The sequence below is a fragment of the Bison bison genome, unplaced genomic scaffold (assembly GCF_000754665.1).
Source record: "Bison bison bison isolate TAMUID 2011002044 unplaced genomic scaffold, Bison_UMD1.0 scf7180017864518, whole genome shotgun sequence".
NCBI classification, from domain to species: domain Eukaryota; kingdom Metazoa; phylum Chordata; class Mammalia; order Artiodactyla; family Bovidae; genus Bison; species Bison bison.
In genome coordinates this window covers 18,149,531-18,172,382 of record NW_011495071.1, presented here as the reverse complement: position 1 = coordinate 18,172,382, position 22,852 = coordinate 18,149,531, and the positions used below count along the sequence as shown (strand labels likewise).

Genomic DNA, 22,852 nt, shown 5'->3' with positions numbered 1-22,852 from the left:
CAGGGGACACGCCGTCCTGGTGTTGCTGGGACAAAGGGGTGTCCTGGCATGCAGGATTTCCAGTGCTCAAACAGGAAGGTCGGAGGCAAAGAGAAGAGCTGGTCACCCTAGTAGAAACCTCAGCATCTCAGGAGCTTACAGTGGCCTAGGTTTGCTTCTTGCTGGTACTACCATCCATCCGAGACCTTGGCTAAAGGGGGAGTCTCTGTCTGGCAGTCGCTGGTCTCTTGGTAAGGGGGTAGTTGGTCAGGGCCAGTTCAAAGGCTGCTGCTGTCCCCTGCACTCATGTTCATCTGTCTGGGAGAGTCACTTGGCTGGGCCTGACATGGGGCAGCCTGCCGACTCCCCACACAGAGGGGCATCTATAGGTTTGAACCTTAGTATAATCCGCACACTTCGCTTTCTCTTCTTGTCATTCTAGGGTGCTGGGGCAAGGAGAGGGAAAGCTGAGAGATGCCTGGTCTGTGATTGGAGGGCTCCCTGTGGCCATCTTCCTGTGGACGGTGTGTGTGTGGGCTTCTTAAGGGGCAGTTAGCCTCGCCCTGCTGTGCTTGAAGGAGCAGTGGTCTCCTTTGGGTGTCTAACAGTGGCTGAAATGCCCACCTCTTCCAGCCCCCTTGTTCCTTTGTGTGGAGCCACAGAGAATCTTCTTCCTGGGCTCTGAGGAGGGACTGGGTGGGACGGGGGGCCCCCAAGCTCTTCCAAGGCATAATTCCCAGGCCCCTTCATGCCTTACTTTCTCTGGCCACCCAGAGAGCCTCCCTCCCACCCTCAGAAATCTCCAGCTCAGAAGTGGGCTCACATGTGACACCCACTCTAGGACCAGGGCTGGGCTGTCCCCAGAGCATCCTCACTATGTGTCACTTGGATGGCAGCACCAGGGCTGGCCCAACCCCCGCTCAGCTGGGGTCCCCCCTCCCAGGTACCTTTGGTCTCTTGGGGCCCCCTTCCTTCCTTGGCTCAAACTCTATTAAGAGGTAATTAGCACTTTCATGCATTGGAGAAGGAAATGGCAACCCACTCCAGTGTTCTTGCCTGGAGAATCCCAGGGACGGGGGAGCCTGGTGGGCTGCCGTCTATGGGGTCGCACAGAGTCAGACACGACTGAAGTGACTTAGCAGCAGCAGCAGCAGCAGCACAGAAAAGGTTTTTGTCTCTTCTGTTGTTTCATTTATTGTCTTGTATCTAAGAACACCTTCCTGGAGAGAAAACAGTTTTCCAAAAAATATTTGTCACAACTGATTCAGCTTTCTTGTCCAAGCATACAAGAAATACAGTTTAGATTTTGCAAAATAGAGTGCTAAAATGTTTGTTAGCATTTATGATTTCTATAAAGGAAATCTGAGCATTGGAAAAAAATGATCAAAATGAGAATTTGTGGGGCGTTTGGTCCTGAGGACCTCTATCTAAATTTCAGGGATGTGGGGAAAAGAGAAAACGAGAGGCATGGTATTGGGAGATGAGGAACCCTGAGATTCAGGTGCAGGGGGCGGGGCGGACGGCGGGGGCGGGGCGGGGAGGGGCGGGGCTGGCGGGACGGCGCGGGCGGGGCCGCAGCGGCTAACGGGAAGGGTCGGCAGCTGGGGAGAGCCGAAGGCTTCCCTGAGGAGACACGTGAGGGCAGTTGAAAGGCACGCAGGGGTTCACCAGGTGACCGAGTGGGCAAAGGAGCCACGCCTACTCCCTGCAAAACGAAGTGGACGCAGCTGAGGCCTCGTGCTCTTGGGAACTGAAGTACTTCAGTGGCCTGGCGCCTCAGGCAGCGGATGCGCACTCCTGGGCTGGGGAATGAGCAAGCCCACTGTGGAGGCCTGGTGTTTCCTGCTAGGTGTTTGGGGTATTTTTGGAGGGCCTAGGCGAGCAGCGAAGCCGTTGAAATGTTTTAAGCAAGGGGACGTCCTGCCTCTGAGCACAGTGAGGAGAGGGCAAGGCCAGCAGGGAAGTGGCTGGACCCCCCTATCCAAGGGCCAGGCAGCGGCTCTGGGGGGGTGGAAGAAGAGGGGCTTATGCCAAGGGTGGATCCTGAGTTGCCCGTTTGGGGTTGGGAGGATAGTATGGGACCTGGATGCTGGTCTGATTTAGGTGGGGTTCTGTGTGGTAAGCACCCCCCGCCCCCAGCAGCCTTACCCTGGGGACTTTGCATCCTTGTGCCGCTACTGTATCCATAAGGCTTAGAGACTGAAGCCCGGAATTCCTGGACACATCTTTGTAGGGGCTGGGACGGGGTTACCAGCATCAGACAGGAAGGGGTTCTGAACCAGACTGCAAAGAAGAGTAAATGGGAAGGACACGGTCTTTTCTATTCCCTGGATACTCATTTGAAGACCTTTGTAATGATCTAGGCAAGTTAGGTTATCGCAGAGGCCAGAATTAGCCCGCAGAATATGAAGCGCCAAAATTTGTGCTTCAGAAAGGTCAGGAAAACCCCATTTAAAGCCCCTGTCTTTTCATCTCAAGATGGAGCAGGGAAGAAGTAAGGGGGCTTCTTAAGAGCCTGTTCCCCTTTCAGGGTTCACAGGGACAGGGAGGAGACCCTGTATCCTGCCAGCAGGAGGTGGGCAGGGCAGCACCACCCGCCCCTCTTTGACGTCAGCAGCTTTTCAGAACTGATTTCTCTACCAGACGTACTTAAATTCAGGGACATTTTCTTTAAACATCTTAGCTCATTACCAGCCATTTCAGGCATTGGCCCTGCTGGCATTTCGTCTTGGCTTAATGTTTCCTGAAGACTTGCTTTCTATTGTTCCACGTTGTGTGCGTTTAGATAACTCACTTGGCTGGAGCAAGTTAAGTGGTGTCCTCAGGGGCAGGTGTAGCTCCCGGAGCCCCACTGCTCTCCCCCGCTGAGTGACCTTGGCTGGTTTCTTCACCTCTCTCTGCTTCAGTCTTCTCCTTGGTCAAATGTGGAAACAGTAGTATTAATACTTACCTCAGAGTTATCGTCGGGTCTAAGTGAGTTAATCTACATGGTGCAGTAAGAACAGCGCCCGATGCCAGGTACACGCTCAGTCAGCGTTCACTGTTGTTACTGCTTGACCCAGTGGGAGAAATGAAAAATATAATTATCTTCTTCCTTTTAAGGCCGTGTCCAAGAATCTACGTTTAATAATTTAAAGGCATTGTTTTTCACAGAAAATATCTCCCGGCATATTTCCTCATGAGTTTGCAGTTGAGTTGAACAGGCAGCTGAAGGATGGGATGGTGAGCTCAGCATTGCTCCCTGTAATTGGGAGTCATGATTGAGCTCCTCATCTCCTTCAGCCGCTGTGAGACTTTCAACTGTATCTACTTCAAAGTGACCTGTCTGGGTTTTTTTTTCCTGTGGGCCCCACTGCAGGTTTCTGGAAGAACTTGACTGCTTGAAAGGAAGCGACAAAACATGAAAATCGCTTTGAGGTGACCAACAAGTCCAGCGGCCCCTTGCTTCTCCCAAGGTGGATCTGAGGTTTAAGAACCGTAACTTCAGGTAACAATCCTGTCCTACCCACCCCCACCTAGATACACTATCATTGCAGCCCCGACGGTCGTTCTTCGTTTAGGAAGTGTGGTTTCTCCCAAAATCCCTGAAACCTGGAATACTCCACCTCATGCAAATGTCTGGCTGTTCAGAAAGAGCAGTGGGGGCAGAGGTAGCATCCCAGGTCTGACATGTGGCCCAGATGGTCACCGGGACCCTAAGTGTAGGGCTCTGCTCACAGCTGACCTGCTTCTCTTAATGTCAGTAGTACTGGTAATAATAACAGCAGCGGCAGCCACAGCAGGGCCTTTAGTGTGATTAAATGATTATAAAGTACTCTTTGAAGAATACATCAGACTAGCCCGGAAATTTCTGAAAACAGAAAGTACAAAGAGGGAAAGGAATTGTTCTATCAGATATTAAAATGTATTTTACAGCCATAGTCATCAACAGTGTGGTGCCAGACTGGAAAAAAACCGGTCAAGGGAACAGAATAGAAAGTTCAGACTGAAAAATGAGTCAAGAAAAGTGGCATTTCTAGTGACTGGTAACAGGATATGTAGACCTAGTAAGTGTTGGAATAACTGTATTTTTTGGAGAGAAATTAAAAATTCTCAACCTTAAGTACTGCACCAAAAATAATTTCCAAGTGGATTAAAACTGAATTTTTAAAGTTACAAAATTGTTAGCAAAGAAGAGGATATTTTAATTTTTATTTTTTTATAAAATTATTTTGGGGATGAGAAAAGAGTTTTTAAAACCTGCCACTTTTAGTATCATGTGCAAACACCATAAGCAAAGATAAAAGACAAAAAGGGGAGAAAATTATTTACAGCATCTATGATCAGCAAAGATTAATATTCCTAACATACAAGTTTATTTATTTTTCAATATGTATTTATTGAGTGCTTACTATGTGCTGAAATGTGATCTGGGCACTAAGGGTACAGACAGTAAACCAAAGTCTGTACTCTTCTAATGCTTATGATCTAATGGAGAGGACAGCCGGTAAATTAAGTAGGTTATTGCTGGCCAGATGTGGATAAGGGCAGTGGAAAAAAAATTAAGCAGGACTGATGGAAATGGCAACCCACTCCAGTGTTCTTGCCTGGAGAATCCCAGGGACGGCGGAGCCTGCTGGGCTGCCGTCTATGGGGTCGCACAGAGTCGGACACAACTGAAGCGACTTAGCAGCAGCAGCAGAGGTGGTTAGAAAGAGTTGGGGGGGTGTGTATTATATGGTTATCCTGGCAAACTTCACTGATAAAGGGACATTTGAACAGAAATATGAAGGAAAAAGGGGAGAAGTGGTTGAATTTTGGATTTTTTTTTGACTGTTTAGCTAATAGGATTTGTTGATGGATTAGATACAGGCCATGGAAGAAAAGGAGTCAGGGGTGACTTCTAGGTTTGGGGCCTAAGCAGCAAGCAGGATTGAAGTACCACTTACTGACCTGGGCATGACCAAGAGGCTGGACTTGTGGGCAACCAGGGATTGGTTATGGATGTTTCATGTTTCTATTGTATGTTCAAGGGGAGATGTCAAGGTGATGCTTTGGAACTCAGGAAGGGGTCTGGGCTGGAGATGTAAATATGAGAGTTGTCATAGTATAGGTAGTTATTTAAAACAGTGAAACTAGGCAGATCTCCCAGGGAGGGAGTGTAGGCAGAGACGGGGGCTAGGAACATCCATGGATCGGTCACCTAGAGGTGAGGGAGACGAGAGGAAACAGCTGTAGAGACAAAAGAGGAGTGACCACTGAAGTAGGAGAACCATGAAGCTGAGAGCCGGGAGGGAGAGATCAGCTCTATCAGATGTGTTGATGCCAAGCAGGGAGGGGATGGAGAACTGGCCGTTGGATTTAGCAATGAGGAGGTCATTAATGAACCCAGCAGGGGCTGATATATTGGAATGATGGGGACAAAAGCCTGATTTGAGTTGATTTGTCTTGAGGAAGAGAAAAGCAATTGAAAACAAAGAAATGGGGCAGTAACTGGAAGGAAATAGAGTTCAAAAGAGTTTATTCCCTGCCCAGCCCCCACAAGATGAGTGTTGTTGCAATGTGTTCTTGTCCTTGTAGAAGCGATGCAAGATAATGCGGAATGTGGATGATGCAGGGTTGGGGTGGATGGTCCACACTCATGAGAGAGGAGGGTGCATCATGCTTTGGTGTGGGGTCCTAGCCAGTAGTGTCTAGGTTGCTGGTAGAAGTGGTCACTGGCTGCTTTTCTCAGTGACGTAGAAAGCTGACTTATCGGCTAAGGGTGAAAATCAAGGTGTTGGAGGTTGGAGGAGGAAAGCGCAAATGTGATCGCAGAGCAGGGGAGTCAGGGATTGCTATGTGCTTTTCTCCCCAGACTCAGGTGCCCAGGTGAGCATGAGTTAGGAGGCCCATCGATGCTAAAGGTAGTATGGTAAGAAAACAGGACACAAGTGGGCACCAGGAGTAATCAAGAAATACCTATAGGGACTTCCCTGGTGGTCCAGTGGTTAAGTCATTGCTTTCCGATGCAGGTTCAATCCCTGGCTGGGGGGCTAAGATCATACATGCCTCATGGCCAAAATACCAGAACATAAACAGCAGAAGCAGTATTGTAACAAATTCAACAAAGACTTAAAAAAAATAAATCGTCCACATCAAAGAAAGAAAGACATGCCTATAAACAGAAACACCATTCATAATCATTTTAAGATACAAGTAAAAATAGTGAGGTTTTGTATTTTCCTTCAGATTGACAAGAGCTTTCGTTGGGGATGAAAGTTACTGTGCTCTTCTGGAGCACAGTGTTTCTGTATTTAGCAAAACATACAATGTGTGTCCCCTTTAGACCTGTCAGTCCTCCTAGAAGTTTATACTAAGAGATAATAGCTCAAATGCACAGAGCTATGTGCACAGTCAGTGTTCACTCTAGCAACGACAGTGAGAGTGACCAGGAGGGCTCCGGTGACTAATCTGTGGATACAGTGGAAACAAAAGCTCACCCTCACCTTTCACTTTGCAGATGAGGAAACTCAGGCCCAGAGAGAGGGAGTGACAGCCCCTGTCACGTTGCCTGGAGCTCAGACCCCAACAGTTGGCAGTGCACAGCCCCCTTCACCTGGGTTTGGAGTTGGAGTCTCTTGCAAGGTACTTGCCAGTCTCTCTTTTGAGCTGACTTGCTTTGCACTTTTAAGATATGAATTCTCAAAATACTTTGCAAAGGTTTGCAGTGCTTTCACTTCATTGTGCAAGGTTTTCCTTGCAATGGAATCACAAGTGCAGAAGGACAGGCAGAGAAGACTAGACAGACTTTGCCTGGGCCAGTGACGGGGAGGGACTGCTTTTTTGACTCCCAAGTGGAACTTACAGGCTGAGAAAGGATATTTTATGCTTTCCTACAACTTTGATAAAAGCTATAGTAAAAATACAGAGATAACAAGCAGATCATATTTATTTCATCGATTAGATTTGATTGAAAGAAAATTAAGTTAGGATTGTGAGAACATCTGGGACACTAGGTTACCTCCATGGCTGGAACATGGGGCTGTACCTACTAGAGCCTTGGGTTCTGGTTTAGTTCTTCATGCCCTGGCGCAGGGACCTAAGAGAAGCCACCTAGTCTCTCTGAGCTTTGTATCTTTGTCAGAAAAAACAAGCAGATGAGCCTAAATTACCTATAATAACTCCTAGAGTGAATATGATGCTCCTTCTGGCAGTGCCTGTCCTCGTCCCAGCTGGCTGGGGGAGATGTCGGCACTGTCATGAAGTCCCTGTTCCTACACAGTGCCACCCTAGTCCTCCACCACCTTAGAAAAGCTTGTGGAAATAATTGCACCTCTGTCCCCTTGTACCTATTTCAGACCTCCAATGGCCGACCAGAGAATGGACATTTCTTCAACAATCAGTGACTTCATGTCCCCAGGTGCCACCGACCTCCTCTCCAGCCCTCTGGGCACCGGTGGCGTGGATTGCAACCGGAAACGCAAGGGCAGCTCCACAGACTACCAGTAAGGCCTTTGGGCTTGTCTTCCTCTGGCTAAACTTGGTGTCAGCTTACGGGCATGAACGTCCAGGGGCCCTACTGTTCCTTCTGGAAGAAGGGATCTTGTCTATGAAAAGGGATGGGGATGAAAGATCTGACTTGACTTTTCCCTTTATCTTCCCTTGGATTGCAAGCAGGAGGGAGCCTCCAGTGCAGCTGAGCCATTTACTCTCCTTTTGTGCACCCCGCTCAGGTTCCCAGATTTTCGAGGGAAAATGAATAGCCTTAAAGCCAAGTTCCACCTCTTACCACTTTCTTCATTTTCCTTTGCTCCTTTGAGCAACATGGCTAAGTCCATGGATATAACCTCAGTGGTTCCAAAGAGAGCTTTGCCTAAGGACCTGTCTAGAGGAAGACATCAATGGCTTACTTAATGTTTGTAGAATGAGAAAGTAGAGGTCATCTCTGGAAATGGTATAGGAGCAGTGACATTGTCCTTAACACAGTATTTGAATTAGTGTTCCTCTTACATTAAATTTTTTTTTTTTTTTTTTAAAGACTTGTTGGCTTTTCTTTGGAGTAAGTACATTTTCACACTTACAGTCAACTCTTTTGTATCTATACAGACATCTAGGGAATATGTCAGCATAGAACATTCAAAAGGCACATTTTGTTTTGTAGAGGCAACTGCATGGAATCTTGCCCAAATGTCCATTGAAGAGTTTTCTTCTGCTTAATGAGAGAAAATCTCCAAGGAGAGGTGTGCCCCCTTACAGCAGAAGTCCTTTCTGCTGAAGTTCACAGGTCAGATTTGGGGAGCATAGTGGCTGGAGGTCAGATGCCCACTAGGAGATGCTATGAATAATATGTAAGTGATCCCAGATGATTAAGAGAGCGGCCACCCAGGGGATGGAGAATGGATGTGAGGACCAAGAGGGTGTTTTTCCATGGCACTAACTCCACAACAGGGAAACCAGACGTTTTCTGTGGAGCTTTTGTCTGATGGAGCCCTTGTCATGTTCTGGGACCTCCGCTGTCTAGATCTGTGGTTTCCACCCTTGTCACCACTCTGGACTTCCAGGTTTCCCACATGGACCCCAGTCTGCAAGTCTTCTGTAATTCATGGACACCCTATGAATTAAGCACCTGTCATCCCTTAACAGCTTAATATACCAAACTCCTACCTTAGGGCAGAGCTTCTTTTCACCTGCGATGATCACCTGCCTCAGTGAGCAGACGTGAGTCTAGACAGAGGGGGAGAAGGACTTTTCATTTTCCCCTGTGGCCTGTAGAATTTCTTCTGAACTTCAGATCAGGTAGAGAAAGTCTCCGCCTATGAGGAGATGGCGGGCTCCTGGTTGGGAACCACTGTTCTGAGTGCCTGCAGCATACCTCAGTGCTCCTGAGAAAGTTGCTTTTTCTCTTAATGGTGATGATGTTTGTAGGGCCATGATTGGAGAAGGGAGAGAGGCTCAGAGGGTAGTCTGTCCTCCTGAGTGATTTAGGGATTGGAGGAAGGTATGAGCTCACCTGGAGGATTTAGAACTCCTTCCTCAGAGGATTTCAGTCTGTTTTCTACTGAACCCATAATGTGCTGTGAAAACTGGATTCCAGAGTCCATGAAGGGAAGGCAGATCCTTCTGTGACCCCAGGACTCTGTGGTCTCCAACCCATGCCTCCATCTGTCCCAGCTCCCCGGGGCTCAGGGTTTCCCCCAAGCTGAGAAGTAGAGCGCTGGCAGCAGTGGTGGGAGCTGGCTTGGGTTCTGCTCAGTGCTCCTTCGTGCGCACTTTGATGCTCCCTCCCCACCTTACCCACCACCAGACAGATATTCAGTATATATGCCCACATATGTTTGATGCTTGATACATTTTACAAATGAATAAACTCCATTTATCCAGAGTGATGGGGGTTGGGGGGCTTGGGGGAATGAGATATTATGGTTACTTGGATACTCTGGTTAACTCAGAGTTTCCATGAATGCTGTGTATTCCCAATTTTCTCAAGCAATCAATATAGTAAAATGCATGAACACACAAACTTTATTGAAGTGGTATATATAACATTTGATAAACTGGAAAGTGAGTCTGGTTTTATATTAGGTTCAAGTTGGTTTTACTTTTATACATCAGGAGTCAATGCTGTGGCTCTTTGAGCTTTCTAATTGCTTGGTTTCTGGATAAATGATGGCCTTCTGTATTGTGGTGAGAAGCGATTTTGTATGTCTTAACAGTTATATTCTCTTTTGTTTTCTCAGAGAAAGCATGGACACAGACAAAGATGACCCTCACGGAAGGTACCGTGAATTAGTCATTTGAACTTCAGCATCCTTAGAGCCATTTTCCTTGCGTAATTAAACGTGCAGGTTCCACCTATCTCCTTGATTAGGGATAAGCAAGGAGGCTGTGAGCTTGTGGGCTCAGAACTGTCTCCCCTCTATGCCCCACCCTGTAACCCAAACCGTAGAGAATCTGCCTGTGATGCAGGAGACCAGGGTTTGATCCCTGGGTCAGAAAGATCCTCTGGAGAAGGGAATGGCAATCCACTCCAGTATTCTTGCCTGGAGAATTTCGTGGACAGAGAAACATGGTGGGCTCCAGTTCATGGGGTCGCAAAAAGTCAGACACAACTGAGCAGCTCACACACAACACACCCCACCCTGTGTAGCTAACAAGCAGAGCCCTCGTGTGTCACGTAGAGAGGACGGGATCAGGCAGGGAAGAAAATGGATGTGTAACTCTACTGTTAATCTCCAGGGGATTATGTTTCTTTTTATTTGTTTTCCAGGTTAGAATACACAGAGCACCAAGGAAGAATAAAAAATGCAAGGTGAGCTTGGACCTTCTCTCTGTATATAAGCCATCCTGGTTTGGTTGCTTAGTGTGCAGTCAAGGAGGCTCTGAATATCTGTTCCCGGTCTGTCAAACAGTCTTTGATACTGTCGTGTCCTTAGGGAGTGAGAGGGAGGGGAGCCCTGGCTTGATGTGGCCTCTGTCCCTCACTGCCTCCAGGCTGAGCTGCCTTCACTCTTTGCTGTCTAAGCATGTTTAATCTGAAGGGAACTCTGGAGAGAGCCAAAGATAAATCAAGGCTAAAGGTTTTCCCTGTCTTCAGCAGGTTCCTCCTTCCTGCCTCAGGGCCCTCTGGGGAGACCTGGCTCAGGGAGTCAGTTCCCCGGCTTTGCCTGGCCTCAGAAAGGGCCCTTATTGCTCTGCAAGGTGTGGCTGAAGGCCAGGCCTGGGGAGGCCCTGCTCCCTCAAGTAGACTCCCTCCTTCCTGCCTCCAGCCACACTTGCTGACTCCCCTCCATGGGGGTCCTCCACTCTCCTGCCATTAACCCCAGGGCCATCTGACGCTGTGTCCTGCCACAGAACTAGGGCTGTAGAATTCAAAGGACCTGAAACTGCTGGCTTTTCCCTGATGGACCAGCTTTGGCGAGAGATCACACGGTTCTGTTGCTATGGCAGTGGCACTGTTGACACGCCTCCTTGGGGGACAGTCACAAACAGCAGGTGCACACCAGTCAGGAAAAGAGTGTGCCGTGGGACGTGTCATGCTCCTCGGCGGGCAGCAACTCTTAGGGACAGATGTAGCATCTGCTGCATCTGGGTGGGGTCACGGCTGATCCAAGGACAGCAGCATTAGTTACCTGGTGTCTCAGTCAGTCTGTCTCCCACAGACCACATGGCAGACTGCCCTCAGACCTCAGAGACAGCTCAGCCTGGGGCCCTCACTGATGTCTGTTCCTGGGTGCTTTGCCCTTCAAGTCCTCCACCTCCCTTCTTTCTTTCTCCCCCATCTTAAAATCCAACTTTATTGGGGCTGAGAAGAATAGAAATGAGGAGAAATTAAAAGCACAGTTGACTGTGAAAAGACAATTTTTGTAACATTTCTCAATTCTAAGGATAAGGTAAGCATTAAAAAAAAATACTAATACCGACTTGGCAGTGAGCCCCACTTTTTTGGGTGACTTTAGTAGAAAAGCCCAGTTTGAAACATTCTTCAGATTCTAAATTTGCCTTGTCAGATGAATATTGAAAACAGTTATTTTCATCATTGTTTCTTTGATGCTCTGTTACATTTTACAGAAATCATTTTTCATATTGTTGTTCAGGGAAGCTCACAGTCAGATTGAAAAGAGGCGTCGGGATAAAATGAACAGTTTTATTGATGAACTGGCTTCTTTGGTACCAACGTGCAACGCGATGTCTAGGAAATTAGATAAACTTACTGTGCTGAGGATGGCTGTTCAGCACATGAAAACGTTACGAGGTGAGATCCCGGCTTTATTGTCTATTTTGCCCTTGCTCACAAATGTTACCACCCTTAGAGTATTCCTGACTCCCTAAGGCCAATGTTTATTACTTGCAAATGTGTAGCCTTGAGGAGTATACCAGTCATTTTCAGCAGCAGACATTATGCCAAATGAAATCGGCATTAGCAAGCTTCTGTGGGTATCAAGATGCAGTTTTGCTGTCCTGCATCCCCAGAGGGTAGAGGCAGTGTGCCATGCACATGTGTGTGTATGAACCCAGGCTACATACATATGAGAGGCACACATCCCATCTTGCATGTATGTGGTGCCTGGACCTTGCCCATACAATGATAAACATCAGAAATGTAGCTGCCCTTTATGACACAGGAAACTCTGTTCCAGTTTTTAAGAGGAAAAATTCATCCTGGTTTCTTTTGAAGAGTGAGTCACTGGTTGACGGCACTTGCTACATTTTATTGTTGAGTGAACACTGATGATATTTTCATCTTCCTGGAATTTTCCCAAACCAGATCAACTCTTTATAAGGGAGGCAGTGTTTTCCTTCTTTTCCGAGTGTGGGGAGGGTGAGAAAACAGAGGCAGAAACGTGGAAGTGACTTATCCAAACCACAGGAGAAATCTGAACTGTGGCAGGCATTTTAGGGAAGGCCGTCCCTGGAATTTTCCACAGCTAGACTTGGACTATTTGAGGAAATCGGAAAGTAGGCGCTCACTCAGATCTCTGACCTGCGTGGTAAAAAGAATTACGTCTTTTATATTTCTACAAAGCCAGCAGAAATAAGAAGTAGCTGGTTTTGTCTTTTGACCTTGATTCAAAAATATAAATGTTGTATCCTGGGCTTGGAGAATGGCATTTTAAAATTCATGTTAGCGAAGATAGAGATTAAATCATTACAACTAATTTCTGTTACACTGGAAGAAAAGAGTGGCACAACTCAAGTGATCCTAAAAAACAGGGGTGTGGATCAGTGATATGCACCTTGTTAGTTGATTTGAAAGTCACAAACAGGTTCTGTTTCCCTCCTTCCTGGTGGTCTTTGGAATTGTCATAAGCTGTTTTAGTTTATTTCTTCACTGTGCTACTAACCATTTTGCAGATTCCAAGTCGTTTACTGCTGGCATTCTTCTCTAAGTTATTCTCCCGAAAGATGCCAGATTGACTTTTAAACATGTCTTATGCCCTTTCAGTCCTGAGAGCTCGAGTTGCATTTACTGAAGTAATGCATTTCTCTGGGTTGCCAAGCTCATTTAACTCAACCCTGATGAAGAGGAACTCACAGCAAATGCCTTTCACAGCGTATTTACTCAGGGCCTGGCAGGCTGGATGACTTCCCAAGAACATTTAGAGTGGTGATTTGAGCACCCGCTAGACAACCCATTTAATATAGATGTTGCAGGGAGAGAGCATCCCAGGAGTCTCGACCAGTTTGCTTCTAGAGCTTCCTCTCTATTAGAAGCAGTTTCTAAACTTCTGTTAGCTCCTGAATTTTCCCTGTGGTGACAAAAACAAGCTTGCTAAGTCTCCTGTGGTCAACAGTGTTCACTTTTCGATGACATTCTCTTTGGCTTCTGTCCAAAGCCAGAGCTCACCTTATCTCTGCCAAGGAGAGAGAAGATAAAATGTAGCTCCCGGTGGGTAGGGACGAGGCTGCATCTGGAAGGTTTGAGGCAGTCGAGTGGAACAAGACATTATCTGACTAAAATAAAGTGTTCAACTCTTTCTCTTTTTCTCCCCCGGAAGGTGCCACCAATCCGTATACAGAGGCAAACTACAAGCCGACTTTTCTGTCAGATGATGAATTGAAACACCTTATTCTCAGGGTATGTTGCAATTACGGGATTGTTTTTACACAACATTTATTTTCACAGATCTCAGAGTTAAGTGCCAGTGGTGGGAATTTGATGTCTCAACACTGAACTTGTTTAGGCTCACTTCCTCTGTCAGGGTCTCCACCTTGTTCTTACTGTTTGAAGAGGCCTCACCTCTCTTCCCTGGGACCCTCCTCTTCTACCCTCACTCAAAGAAAACTGGAAGGTCTAGGGACTTTAAATCAGAAGAGCAGGATTTTATTAAAAATAGGAGGTAATCAAGAATCCCCTTCCTGCATGTGAAGGTTTTAGAAAGGGACTGAAACTAATAACCATTGAGAATTTCTCTCATCCTCATTTGACCACTAACACAGAAACAGCCACCTACACCTTTCTACTAAAATTCCATCAAAACAACAAAGCTTCCGAAGACGTCTCAGCCCTGGGTAGGAAGATAAGTGGAGGAGGCAGGTGCTTCCGCCTGCCTGACCGTAGCACTCGCTTCTCCGGCTGATCTCTGCAGGAAGGCCGCTGGGCTGGCACCGCAGGAACCTAGCTTCTATGCAGAATCAGGTCTGCTCTGGGCCGAGCAAGATTTCGCTTGGAAACTGAAGAGAGAGACACTAAATTCAGAGACATGTCCTCTTGCAAATAGTAGAAAGAAAACCAGAGAAACCTAACTTAAGGGAGGAATACCTGCCCCATCTCCCCCCAGCCAGGGCTGCCCTCGCGTCTCTGAGCAAAAAGTTTGCAAGGCCCCAGCATAGAGGGTGGTCCCTCTGGTTTTCTCCATCTTCACTACCCATTTTCAGCTCATCCTGGCTTCAAGCCCCCTGTTAGCCTGGCCTGCCTGCTCATTGCAGTAGTGTCTGCCCACCCCCTTGTGATATGCTCTATTAAATGCAAGGAACAAGACGTTATGAGTCAACAGGGCTTTGTTTCTCAAGCATAGCCAGTCCTGATTAGGCAGTGAGGGGCTGCTGTGGAGGTTCAGGGAGGTCAGCAGGAGCCAGGCCCTCTCTGTCTTCTTGTACCACCCTGCTGAGCCAGATTTTCACCTTGGAGGGGGATGGCTATGCCAGGTTTCAGTAGCTTACCAGCCAGAAAGAGGGCAGGGGAGACTCCAGGCCAGCTGTCCTTTGTATCAGGAAAAGGCATGCCTTCCTGGAAGCACAGGAGTAGACTTCAGCTTATCTTGAAAATGTCACCTGGTCCCCTAGAGGTGCAAAGCAGGTTGCAGCACAGGTATCTAGATCTTCCAGCCTCCAGAGGAGAAGCAGGCACAAGAAGGGTGGGGAACAGCAGATGGCACACGTTCTTTCCAGAGCCACATCCGTCTGCTGGATTTCCTTCCAGTGGTGGCTGATTGAAAGTCATGACCTGGTGTGGGACTGCAGCTGTGGTCTGGTTGGCCTGGGGTCGAGTGGGGCTGGTGCCTCCTTGCAGGAGAAGCCATCTCATTAGTGCCACATCTGGGACAGCTGTCACAGCACCCTCCCTGGCTCTCTTGTACATGAATTATTGTTAGGCAAGGGTTTTTACATCTTGTGTAGGTACAGTTGGTCTTTTTGAACTTCTGTCAATCTGTTTATTGGATAGTCCCACATTTCAGCTTATCACTAGCGATCCTTCAAAGCTTTGTGTGACTTGTAGACTGGATAGGCATAGCCTCTGTCTTCCATTTTCATTTGTTCACTAATTCAACAGACATTTTAGTACTTAATGGGTTTTGCATGGCACTGTCCTACAAACATCCAATCACTGATTAACACCTAAGGGTGGGGGCGAGTCTTCTCAGCAAGTCAGTGATGGTCATTTGGTTACCTGTCAAGGCAGACTTGGAGGACTCAGTGCTGCCCTCACCTTTCCATCCTTTTCATAAAAATGTCCTTGTTCTCAGGGAGAACATACTAGGATTAAGATATGAACTGTATCTGCAGCATCTCCAGAGAAACCATCAGGGCTGGCTTCACAGGCGTGCAACCCTTGCAGCTACATAGGACCCGGTACTTGGTTTAATGCTCTGCTGTCACCACCCTGAAGACTGTATTTTGAAAACAAGGGTTCCTGCATTTTCGTTCTGTCCTGGACCCTACTAATTATGTAACTGGTCCTGATCACCATACTGGTAATTTGGTGTTTTTTAAAGAAATACATGTATGTATGTACACATATAAAACAAGTTCCTTTTACAACAACAAGTGTTTAGTAATTGTTGCTGCTTTTCTGAATGATTCTCTGTTAGATGCTCATACTTATCAGGGTCTGGGATAAGGGTTTTAATGCTGTTCAAGTGAAGGACTTCATCTTGGGCCTGCCTTTTCTGCTTCTCTCTCTCACACAACGTCAGTGGTGATCTGTCTTCTCTCATGGAACTTTTCTCATTTCTCTGCCCCATCTCAGTGGCTGGGAAGCACTGTCTAATTCCTCGCCACTTCTGGATGCTGAGTCCCTGGGAATTTGCTTCCGCAGACAGCAGGGTCCACTCAGATGATGTCTGAACAGTTTGGCAGCAGGAACTGGACTTTCAGTCTCCCTTACCAGTGCAAATCTGACTAATTGCTTTCCTTACCAAGTGTTTTCAAAAATACCTTTAATGACTGGAATGTCAAGGACAGTGAGCCTGACCGGTTTATAGCGTCTAGAACCTGTCCCTGCCAAGCTTTGAAAGTGAGGCAGCCCGTCGGGCGCCGTGTCACTTGTTAACTCAACGCCGTTTTCCCTGAGGGCGAGCCTGCCTTCGTTTTCCCGGCCCCGTGGGGCTCGTGTTCTCATTCCTCTGCTCTCTGGCTGGCCCTCAGCCTGGCTCCTTCACCTGCTGGTGCTCATCTTCCCGAGCGAAGCAGAGTCGGAATGTTTTGTGCCTCCCCTACATTGACCATATTCACCGGCCTCTGGAACCTTCTCTCTCTCCCCTGAATGTGTTGAAATCCACTCCGCTTGCCATCAGCTTGGGCCTGAGTCTGCTCAGCATCTCTTCCAGAATGTCCCAGGCACCTTCTTCCCAAGAACCTTTTGAGCCACATCACTTCATTAATGAAAAGCCTCAAAATACTCTCTTCTCTAGTTGAGATATAAGGTTGTCTGCAAGGCAAATGAGGAAGTTATTAATACCTTCTTTTTCTTGACAGAATGAGGCTTCTAGCAGATGGTGCTTGGGAAGTGGCTTCCCCCTCACTGTCATCCTTTGCCCCCAGGCCAGCACAGAGGCCTAACTTAGGAAGGGATCAGCCCCAGCTTCCTTCTGGCAGGTGGCCTGCCAGGCCCTCTCACAGCAGTAGTGAGTCTGTTCCCCTCTCACTCATGTCTTTTATCCCAGCACAAGCGCACATACCATTCTGTTACCTTCTGGCGCATGAATTCATTTTCTTAGTCCTTTGAGTTTAACTGCATCCCAAAGGCCCTTCTGTGGAAAAGGGAGTAGGTTCTTTATTAGCGTGTGTATGTGTGCTCAGTCGCATCCGACCTTTGCAACCCCATGGACTGTAGCCCGCCAGGCTCCTCTGTCCATGGGATTTCCCAGGCATGAATACTGGAGTGGGTTGTCATTTCCTTCTCCAGGGGATCTTCCCAACCCAGGGATCGAACCCATGTCTCTCTGAGTCTCCTGCATGAGCAGGCAGATCTGAGCCATTGGGAAAGCCCTAGGTTCTTTAGTAGTCTATTCCAAAGAACAGACCAAGGACCAGCGAATAACAAAGATAATGATGCATGTGATTTAGTCTGTGGTAGCTGAGTATACTCAATGAACATGAGTTTGTGCAAACTCCGGGAGATAGTGAAGGACAGGGAAGCCTGGCATGCTGCTGTTCGTGGGGGTCGCAAAGAGTCGGACATGACTGAGCGACTGAACAACAGCAACCTGAGTATGGAGCAAGTGCATGGGCGAGCAGGGAGCACCCTCCGGTGCCTGAAAGGCCCCAGCAGGGGTTCTTAGGGGTTGCTCATCTGGAGAGTCCTGGGTGGGATTCAGTCACATTTGCACAAAACATCCTAAGCTCTCATGTTCCATAGCTTCAGTATATATCTGCCTTAGTCTGTCCAACAAATACTGTCCTGTCTCCACACCTATCTTTGTCGACACTTTGGATTTTTGCCTGTATTTAAAGTGAAGAAGAGGTGAAAGAATGTCAGGAGAAATTTTTGCTTGGCTTTTCTTGTCTCATTTAGGATACAAACAGCTCATCTCTGCATCAGGGAATAAAACTTGAGAATAGTTGTTCTTAACCTGTGAACATTAGAATCGCTTTGGGGAGGGGGTAAAAATCATACCAGTGATCCAGCCCCACTTCGTACCATCAGCATAAAAAAACAAAAGCAGACCACACTTCAGATGCTGCACCCACTGTTCCAGAGAGCTTCCTGGAAATGGAGGTGTTCAAGTCTTGCACAGATGCTGGCTTCAATATTTGAGAGGGAATTTTGACCCTAAAGTTTCCTTCCAGTCTCAGATTCTATGATATTATAGTGTTGTTATACTTAGAGCAATGAAATGGATTTCTCTGGACCTTCATGCAGTCAAAGGAAAAATCTTAAACTGAGTTCTCCTTCGAAACAAAACTCTCTGTAATTGGACTTTCCCCGGTAATCACTAGTGATACATGTGTATATGTCTGCCTTGAAGAGAATCTTATCATTCTCAGGTATTTGTTCTAAGCATCCTGTTCTCAGGACACCTGCGAAATTGTCAGTGACTGCAGTCCCGTGCTTTGGACGCTTAGAAAATAAATCCTTATTTGCTATCAGAGTGATTATAAATCATGTTTCCTGAAGTGTGATAAATTGATTATCCATTTCTCCTGATTAGGCAGCAGATGGATTTTTGTTTGTCGTAGGATGTGACCGAGGGAAGATCCTCTTTGTGTCAGAGTCTGTCTTCAAGATCCTCAACTACAGCCAGGTACTGCCCCTGTTCCCACTGGTGGTGGGCAGCCTTACAGCGGCCAAAAAGGTTACCCCACTTCTCAGAATAATTAATTGACAAGTGATATGTGAAATACTTCTATTGTTCCCCAACACCATCCTTCTTCCAGAAAATTCTTAACACAGAAATGAATATAAACTTAGAAAACTTCCTTTAATATGCTTCCATTGGGAAGTTTGACCTTATCAGCCTTGTAACTTTCTCACTTCCGCAAGTGTAGGGGTAGGGGGGCAAGGGGATATTTGACAGGGAAGACAGGCAGACAGTACAATGCCAGGGAATAAGAAAAATGGGAATCCACCCATACTGTATCTACAGTGATGTATCACTTATTAGCTCTATTGAACCTCAGCATCCTCTGTAAAATGATTGTAACAGTCCACACATTCTATGACTGTTTGTAGAATCATATAACTATTTATATAAAAGCTTCTAGAAAAGAGCTTATCACCTGTTTTGTCCCTAGAGTTTTTACTCATTTTTTTCATTCATTCACTCACGCTTATACTGGTATTTGCATGGAAATTTGGTAAAGCAGAAGAATTGCAGTATCAAAATAACATTTATATAAATTAATGTAAATTTCATGTTTCCACAGTGTTTTGCTCTTTTCAGTCTTAGAGCAAAGCTGTGGAGGAAGTTATTTATAACTCTGCTAACAATTAGGCTAGTGAGGCATGTAGTATGACACAACTTGTTTAAGAACAGAGGTCTAATGGAGCTAGAGTCAGAGCCCACGCCCTGATTCCTCGCGCTGAGGTCTTAGAAGGGAATCTGTGGGCATGGGAAGTAAATGGTAAAGGGATACATGCCTTGAAAGACTTTGGCCTTAGAGGAGCGGGAGCTGTTTATGTGGTTGAGCCCTTGTCCCTTCTTGCCTTCTCAGTGCCTCATTCATGGTGTCCTTATCTAGGCCAAGTGCCTGGACGTGTGTCCATGTTAACATGTGAAATACTTGAGATTCTCACGCTTAACGTGCAGAGTAAAGGCAAAGCCCTTGTTGGTTAATTTATATTCCGCATGCTGTTGACTTGTCCTTCTTGGTGATGCATTCCCACAGAATGACCTGATTGGTCAGAGTTTATTTGACTACCTGCATCCTAAAGATATCGCCAAAGTCAAGGAGCAGCTCTCCTCCTCCGACACGGCACCCCGGGAGCGGCTCATAGATGCAAAAAGTGAGTTCGGGAGCTACCGAGCGCTGGGCTGCATGGTGTGTGCTCTGCCGGCCTCAGCAGCTGGGTTCCTACCTCTCTGCCCTTTATCTGGGTCACAAGTGCTCTTTGGCTAAATGGAATTATTATATTACTTCATGTTTGTTTCTCTTCTGGTTTACATAAAGAAGAAAAAACTTCAATGTCCAAATTCGTGAGGGGAAAAACAACCATTTTAATTTGATTCTTTCTGATTTTTAGTCAATTTTTTTTTTCAGGATCTAGAATCCCCAGTTGTATGTTCCTGAGTTAAAAGGGTTCACATCAGTTTGATTTGTTCCCCCGAAAAAATCACTTCTGTGTGTCTGAGTTGTACTCATGCAGCCTCGTAAGATGAAAAAGTATAAATATGACATCTCTCTGACCAGAGTGGTTTCTTTTGAGGTCCCTCCCCCCACCTGCCTCCCTGCTTCCTCGTGGCAGCAGTGGAGCACCACTCACGTCTTCCCCGGCTTCCTGCTCCTGCACCTGCCCCCCTGACTGCCAGGAGCTCTCTCCCCCTTCAGTCCCACGGGGAGCTCTGCACTCCAGCAGTTAAGAGCGTGGACTCCACAGTCAGAGGCAGGGCTCGAATCGTGTCTCCACCATTTACTAGCTGCGTGACCCTGAGCAAGTTACTTAACCTGTCTGTGCCTCAGCTTCCTTACCTGCACGGTATCACCGACTTCATCAGGTTGCTGTGAGGATTTAATCTAAAAACATACAGCACGTTGTTTCCAGCACATAGTAAGCACAACGTATTTACCTTGGCCCAGTGCCGTCATAGCCTAACTAGCTTCCTGCTCCCAGGCTCTCCATTATAGTCTCTGGAAGGAAATAACCGCCAGTGGAATCTCCTTTAAGCCATCCTTTCACCAAGGCACCCCTCATCTTCCTATAAGTACAGTGCCACCCGTTGCCCTTTATAGTCTGGTCCTGCAGTTGTCTTAGTGACCTCAGGAGGAAGAGGTGAATGCTGTTTGGTCCTTGCCTCTAAGGCTGTTACCCATGTAGTCAGGGTGACGAGGAGACAGCACCGTGTATAATAAGTGCAGCCATAGACATAGTACCAGCCACAGAGAGCGATGATTCATCCTCATGTGGGTGTGGGCACACGCATCATGGAGTAGGTGACAGCTCCAGGTGGGTTTGAAAAGATGAATTAATATTTGCAGGTGATGAAGGGAGGAAAGTAGCAGAAGAAATGATTGGTGGATGGGGGCAGAAGGGTGGTGCTGGGGTTTGCTGGTGCTGCTGGAGAAAAACATTCAGGGGACGGGGAGGGCTGGACGGTACAGACCTTCTCATCCGTGAGGATGCAGTGCAGGACTGCGGGGTGGAGGGGCGGGGGGCAGGCTCAGATCCCCGTGAGGATGCAGTGCAGGACTGCGGGGCAGAGAGGTGGGGGGGCAGGCTCAGATCCCCGTGAGGATGCAGTGCAGGACTTCGGGGTGGAGAGGTGGGAGGCAGGCTCAGATCCCCGGCTTCTGTGCTGACAAGTAGCCCATGTTTCTATCAGGATAACAGTCAGGCTTTTCTCCAGAGATTGTAATTCAGTTGGTCCAAAACTAGAATTCAAACCACAAATATGAACCACATAAATAATTTTAAATTTCCTGATAGCTACATTTTAAAAAGTAAAAATAAATGCAAAACTATACTATCTTTTATTTAACACTAAATCCAAAAGGAAGTCTTTCCGATTTTTTTTTTCCACTAAGTCTTTGAAATCTTGGGTATGTTCACATGTACTGCACACCTCCAATTTGAAGATCCCAGCGGCTGCATATAGCTAGTGGCTCCCGCACTGGGCAGCACAGATCTAGAATTGGGCTCAAGCATCTTCAGGTCGATACAGAGTCTGGGGGTTCTGGTGTCCAGCCAGGCTTGAGAACACGAGCCAACCCTGCTGCCTCCGTTCCATCCCAGTGTCCAGATCCTGCCCACTCTCCAGGTCCCAGCCCACTTTCTGCCCCCTCTGGGAAACACCGGCTGTTTCTGCCCTTTATTTGGCACTTTTCAGTCATACACCACGTGTGGCATGAGCACAGTCCTTCCGGTGAACTTCCATTTCCCCCTCTCAGCTCCCGTTGAGAAGAGGGTCCCATGTATATTTCTTTGTTCCCCGGAGTGCCTAGTCCGTTCGTCAGTAGCTGCATTCTGCATGGTCTAGAAGCACTGCAGGCTCACAGCGTAGAATGCAGGCCTGTGAGGAGGCCCCTGTTAGAGAACAGAGAGGCAGGAAAGAAAAGGCTTTCTTCAAGGGCATGCTCCCCTGCCTGACAGACGACACGACCCTCAGTTTATCACATTTTGTGTATTGATTTGCAGCTGGACTTCCAGTTAAAACAGATATAACCCCTGGGCCATCTCGATTATGTTCTGGAGCACGGCGTTCTTTCTTCTGTAGGATGAAGTGTAACAGGCCTTCAGTAAAAGTGGAAGACAAGGATTTCCCCTCTACCTGCTCCAAGAAAAAAGGTAACCACTTAAGAGTTCATTAAATCCTTTCACAGGTGAGGCTGGCTTTTCCACAGAGGGGCGCTCAGTAGGGTGTGGGCTCAGAGCAGGCGGATTGCAGGTTTGCAGCCAGGACCTCTGTGGCCCTGCTTCTGTGAGGGCATTTGGGGAGCAGCGGGGAGGTAGGAAGCCCTGACAGATTCGTGGAGAGGCCTCCTCTGTTTCAATTCTGTTTGTTTTTGTGTGGTTGGGAAAGAGTATTCTCAGTCACAGTTCCCTGCGTCCCCAGCGCCCGCCAGACTTACCCTAGGTTCACCAGTGCCTACAGGTGGCTAGGAGCACCGGACATGCCATTTCTCTTCCACGGTGAAGTGTTTCTTCTCGCCTTCCTGCCCCCTCCACTCTGAACTCTCCTCTGAGTTCTTTCTGTTGGTTCCTTTCCAGCCCTCTTCTCTTAGGAGGAGTAGATACAAACACAGTCCATAGGTAGTGTCACCCACCCACGTAGCTGTCAATGACATTTATATGCCAGTAATTTCCAGGTTCATATTTCTAGCCCACACTGCTCTTTTGAACTCCAGATTTGTAAATTAACTGCTTATTTAATCTACCTGCTTGGACATCTCAAGGGCATCTCATAGGTGATAGGCATAGAAGTAACCACCCAGGCTTCCTCTGGAATGTTAATGGCAGCCCCTTGCATCTAGCTGTGTGTGCTAAGAGCCTGGGAGACACCTTCTCCCCGTTGCCCTCCCCCCGACCTAGGGTTCT

At 47.3% G+C, this 22,852-nt stretch overlaps 1 protein-coding gene across 14 annotated transcripts in view; it reads left to right on the top strand.

Annotated features, from left to right (window-relative positions):
* Positions 1-22,852, top strand: part of ARNTL (aryl hydrocarbon receptor nuclear translocator-like) — a 108,964-nt gene that overhangs the window by 69,186 nt on the left and 16,926 nt on the right. For 12 of the 14 annotated variants that reach the window (XM_010830592.1, XM_010830596.1, XM_010830582.1 and 9 more), the window contains 10 exons: positions 3,338-3,466; positions 6,461-6,585; positions 7,299-7,445; positions 9,678-9,716; positions 10,208-10,249; positions 11,535-11,692; positions 13,437-13,516; positions 18,312-18,404; positions 19,489-19,606; positions 21,953-22,102. In XM_010830592.1, the coding sequence (XP_010828894.1) occupies positions 7,306-7,445; positions 9,678-9,716; positions 10,208-10,249; positions 11,535-11,692; positions 13,437-13,516; positions 18,312-18,404; positions 19,489-19,606; positions 21,953-22,102 (820 nt within the window). In that variant the 5' untranslated portion in view covers positions 3,338-3,466; positions 6,461-6,585; positions 7,299-7,305. Of the gene's footprint in view, positions 1-234; positions 504-3,337; positions 3,467-6,460; positions 6,586-7,298; positions 7,446-9,677; positions 9,717-10,207; positions 10,250-11,534; positions 11,693-13,436; positions 13,517-18,311; positions 18,405-19,488; positions 19,607-21,952; positions 22,103-22,852 lie in introns of those variants that run through there. The other 2 variants (XM_010830595.1, XM_010830591.1) reach the window with 2 other exon arrangements.